Source organism: Sander vitreus, chromosome 8, assembly GCF_031162955.1.
Source record: "Sander vitreus isolate 19-12246 chromosome 8, sanVit1, whole genome shotgun sequence".
Lineage (NCBI taxonomy): Eukaryota > Metazoa > Chordata > Actinopteri > Perciformes > Percidae > Sander > Sander vitreus.
In genome coordinates, this window is record NC_135862.1 from 3358880 (window position 1) to 3363602 (window position 4723).

The 4723-nt window shown below is 45.4% G+C and overlaps 1 protein-coding gene across 1 annotated transcript in view; it reads right to left on the minus strand.

Moving 5' to 3' along the window:
* Window positions 1-1551: 1551 nt before the first annotated feature.
* The window catches only part of afg3l1 (AFG3-like AAA ATPase 1), a 19162-nt gene continuing 15990 nt past the window's right edge, over window positions 1552-4723 (minus strand). Inside the window, exons 14-16 of the mRNA XM_078256407.1 lie at window positions 3455-3655; window positions 2797-2991; window positions 1552-2061 (exon numbers count right to left, since the gene is read on the minus strand). Of these exons, the coding sequence (XP_078112533.1) occupies window positions 1834-2061; window positions 2797-2991; window positions 3455-3655 (624 nt within the window). The 3' untranslated portion in view covers window positions 1552-1833. The remainder of the gene's footprint in view (window positions 2062-2796; window positions 2992-3454; window positions 3656-4723) is intronic.

A 4723-nucleotide genomic window follows, 5' to 3' on the forward strand; every position in this document is an offset into this window, starting at 1 on the left:
CTTCTGCTATTCCCCTGAGTGCTCGGTTTGTTTCAGGGACGTATCAGAAGTATTTTAGTTTGGGTTTGTTTACATGATGCCTCTGTCACACAAATAACGGCGCATCTACTGACACAATGTTTTCAGTGCAGTGTCTGAAATCCCGTTTGGTCATTCCCTAGTCTATATCCACGACGTTCTGCTTCTGGGATTGCCGCCGGATTTCACTCATTTCGGCCGGATGTCCGTCCCCTTCCTCTGTCTCTGTGTTGGCGTTCTAACCTCCGGTGGATTTGTGAGGACTATGGTTAACTGTTCCTCTGATCTCTGCAGGGTAAATCCAGACAGCTAGCTAGACTATCTGTCCAATCTGAGTTTTCTGTCGCACGACTAAAACAACCTTTGAACGTACACACGTTCCACCAAAACAAGCTCCTTCCAGAGGCTATTTTGCAGAGGCACCACGGCTCCGTCCACCTCCGTCCGCCGCCCAAGATGATTGTGATTGGTGTAAAGAAATGCCAATAAACCAGAGCACGTTTTCCTCCCATCCAGGAATGCTGTGTGGACTAGCCAGACCCTCCTCCGCAGCGCTGTGGAGGAAGGTCTGGCAAAGCCAGACTAGTCGTTCCCTCTCTAGTTCTCTATTTAATAAACACTACAGTATAAAGGGAATAGTGAGTGAATGAGGGAGCGGTTTCCAACACAGCTTTTGTGTCAATGTCTGAGGGGGATTTGCTCCTTCAGAGACTCAAATATCAATATGAAATGTGATTTTCCCATCAGTCAGTGGGGCTGGTGATGTAGCAGCTTCCTGTCGAGTCATTATCACACTAAATCTAAACAATCATCTACACGTCTTTACACAGCGTCGAGCCGTTTGTATGAAAGAAGCTAAAGCTCAAACTGACCGTCGCTGTGGGGTTTTTTTTTTTTATTTATTTTTTTTACACACCGAGCAGCGAAACATGTCAGTGTCACTCGCTAATTAAAGAAAATCTTCCTGGAAATGTTGTAAAAACAACTGCAGGAAACAAAACTAAATCCACATCTCAAAATATTTAAACCTATAAAAATGTTTTGAAATCTTTTTTTTTCCTTGCATGTTATCAGTATGTCAGTCGGGGAAGAAAACTCCCTTTTTAATGCAATAAATAAGAGTGTGTATCATTTACACATTCAGTTCAGAGTTATTTAAAAACAGTGTCCTGTTGGCTCAGCGTTACGGCGCCTTCCTGTCCGAACGGTGAAAGTGATCGCAGCCTTGGTGAGATTCAAAGATTATTTTTGGGGCTTTTTCCCCTTATTACAAGTGACAGTGGATAGACATGAAAGGGGGTAGAGAGATGGGGGACGACACGCAGCAGAGGGCCGCAGGTCGGACTCGAACCCGTGCCGCTGCAGGACTCAGCCAACATGGGGCGAACGCTCCTACTGGGTGAGCCAGAGGCCACCCCGGCCTTGGTGAGACTCAAAGATGAAAGTAAACGGTACGATTAACCGGAGATTGTACAGAGCCTGGCGGAACGTCATTTAGAGACTTTAATAACTTCATTTGTGTCCTTAAATGACTTTATTCCCCCCCCCCCCCCCTTCCTTCTCTTGTGTCCTTGCATCTCAAACAGAAACCTTTAAACAATCACGAGATATCTCCACGTGTGTCGGGCCAGGGGGTCCATAGTGAGTCTTGTGGGGATGAGAACCTTTCTGTAATGATTTAGTCATTTACGTGTCGGGAAACAAAAGTCAGTTGAAATAGTTGACCCTCCAAGGATCTGTAAAAGTCCATCTTGAGTTGTTGGTTTTTTTTCCTGCAGCGTTTGTTTCTTATCCGAGTGTCCCGGGCCGGCGTCTCTACGCGGCCAGCTGTTTGTCCGGAGTCGGGCCCGCGTCCTCCGCCTCCCCTCCTCTCTCCTGGTTCCAGTCTTTGAGTCCCTCCGGCAGGCTCGTGTCCTCCTCGAAGCTGCCCGTCCCCTCCACAAACTCCTCGTACGTCGACTTCTCCTCGAACGGCCGCGGGCCCAGCAGCTCCAACATGTCCGCCTTGTCCAGGACCTCCTTCTCCAGGAGACGCTTCCCCACCTGAGGGGGAAACAAATCAGGGATTAGAGCCCGACCGATAAAGGATTTTTAAGGCCGATATCGACACAAATATTTGGGGATTTAAAAAATCTCCGATATATATTTAAAAACAGAAATCCAGAAACGGGTAACAAAAACAAACAGATTTCCCTAACATGAGTTATTGTAGTTATTTATGAGTTCTCACTAAAATAATATGATGATGCAGTTTGTTTCATTGTCACAACAGAACATCAAACTATATTAACGTTCTGATAAATAAAACGTATAAAAATACAAACTTTAGATATGAAACTTCATGTTTTGAACAAAAACACAACAAAAATCAGTGTTTTCAGCAGGGAGGTTGCAGAGCGCCCTCTGGTGGACAAACTACGCAACGCCAACACTCAGAACCTTCATTTTTACCCCTTTGATTTACTACCTTTTAATACTTTTTAAAACCCCACAGACACCCTGTAGAACACAAACTTGATCCATTTTGGTCATGTTTTGATTTGGAATTGAACGTGCAGTGTTCCCAATGCATTGATATTATGGAATTAAAAGCTATTCTAAGGATGTTGAGCAGTATTCACTTTCTTAAACACACTGCTATTATTCTGAACACAACTGTACTTAAAACTATGTGTCTGAAGTGTGGAAGTAGGCGGTCTGAGACACAGCCGGAGTCTCTCTTTCCGCCAAACATTGCTACTAAAAACGTTTGAGAAAGGTTGCGTTGGAGGGTCTCACCATCTCCACCAGCTCCTTCTTGTCCTGGATGAGCTCCAGGGTTCTCTGGTACGCCCGCTCCACCAGCTCCCGAACCTCCTGGTCGATCAGCTCCGATGTGGCCTCGCTGTACGGCTTCTCCAGCACCATCTCGCCCTGCCGGGGCAGGTCGAACGACACCTGCCCCACCTTCTCACTCATCCCAAACTGCACCACCTGGAGGGGGCCGGCAAGAAAACACACTCAGGCTACGTCTACACTGCTACGTTGAATCTCAAAATGACCATATCAATTAGAGATATACCGACTGACCGGCCGGTGACCTGAACTGGCCGATTTTCTATAGGCTATAGGCTATATTTATTTTATTTTTATTTGTTATTTATATCTTTAAACATTTATAAATCGGGTTTTAGCCAATTCACGATGCATCGTTACATAGTGAACACAACAACGTAGTAGCATAGATGTAGCCTCAGAAACAAAACGTCTGTCTGTGTGAGTGTGTCTTCCTGTGCATTTGTGTGTGCGTCTGTGTGTGTGTGCGCGTGTGTGTGTCTCTGTGCGTGTGTCTGTCTGTCTGTCTGCGCGCGTCTGTGCGTGCGTGTGTCTGTCTATTCATTTGTGTCTGTCTGTGCGTGCGTGCGTCTCTGTCCATATGTGTCTGTGTGTGGCGTACCTGAGCGTAGGCGGACTGCGTGATCTTCTTCAGGTCGTCCTGAGCTCCGGTGGTGATCTTGCCGAAGAAGACCTGCTCGGCCACGCGGCCGCCGAGCATCATGCACATCCTGTCGAACAGCTGCTCTTTGCTGTACAGGTACTGCTCTCTGGGCAGGTACTGAGCGTAGCCCAGACCCTTCCCCCGCGGGATGATCGACACCTGGACACACACGGGACACACACGGGACATGGGGGTTTCACTTCTTTTCTGCACTGGAAAAACATCAATCCTCCTACAAGAACTAGAGTCGGGTACGGTTCACATTTGAACAGATACTGGCAGGTGGAATTCGGTACCCAACGGTACCTTACTCTCTCTGAGGTCTGGTGCAACATTTCCAGTACAAGTACCAGGATGAAGCCTGACATCTGGCAGGTCACCTTCCACTCTGTGTGTGTTGCTGTTGTCAAAATACGGGAAACATCAAAAACCTCCAAGCTTTATTTTTATTTATTTATTCTACGGCTGTCAATCGATTAAAAAAAATATAATCAAATGAATTACGTACTCTGTGATTAATTAATCGCATACATAATTTTTGCCCGGTGCCTGAACCGATACTTTTGAAGAAAGTAAAAAAACAAAAAGAAGGGTACTAAACAACAGTCGGCGACATTAAAGAACGGCTTGTTTATTGCTAAGGCCATATCGTCAAAATGAAATGATTTATTAATAATGTATAACAATAACAATAACCTATTTCACTAGTAAGTTGCTGTTGAACGACAAAAACAACAACCAGATGGGAAAAGGGCATTTAACAATAACTTCAAATGCACCACGAGGCTGTAGTTTACCAGTTTCATTGAACGCACCGTCTGTGTTGTTTTTCCGACGGCAGCTGCAGATTGTTACATCCCGGTGTTGAATCCTCTACAGTAAAACACAGTCACACTTTACACCGTTTAGCGTTAGCTGTCAGCATTGTAACCGTGTTTAATCCAGCTACTAGCTAGCGGTAGGCTAACGTTAGCTGCTGTCGAGCATAGTGTTAACTAGCTAGTGGTAGGCTAACGTTAGCTGCTGTTGAGTATAGTGTTAAATAGCATCTTGTGCAGTGAGGTTTCTGTTGCCTGTAATGTCCGTTTTCAGAGCATCCTGAAGAGAAGCGCAGACATATCAGTGGCACCGAAATGAGGTCAAACGTCAATATGGAATGGATTAATCTGCGTTAATTTTTTTAATGCGTTATTTGTTCTCAGATTAATTAATCGAAATGAATGCGTT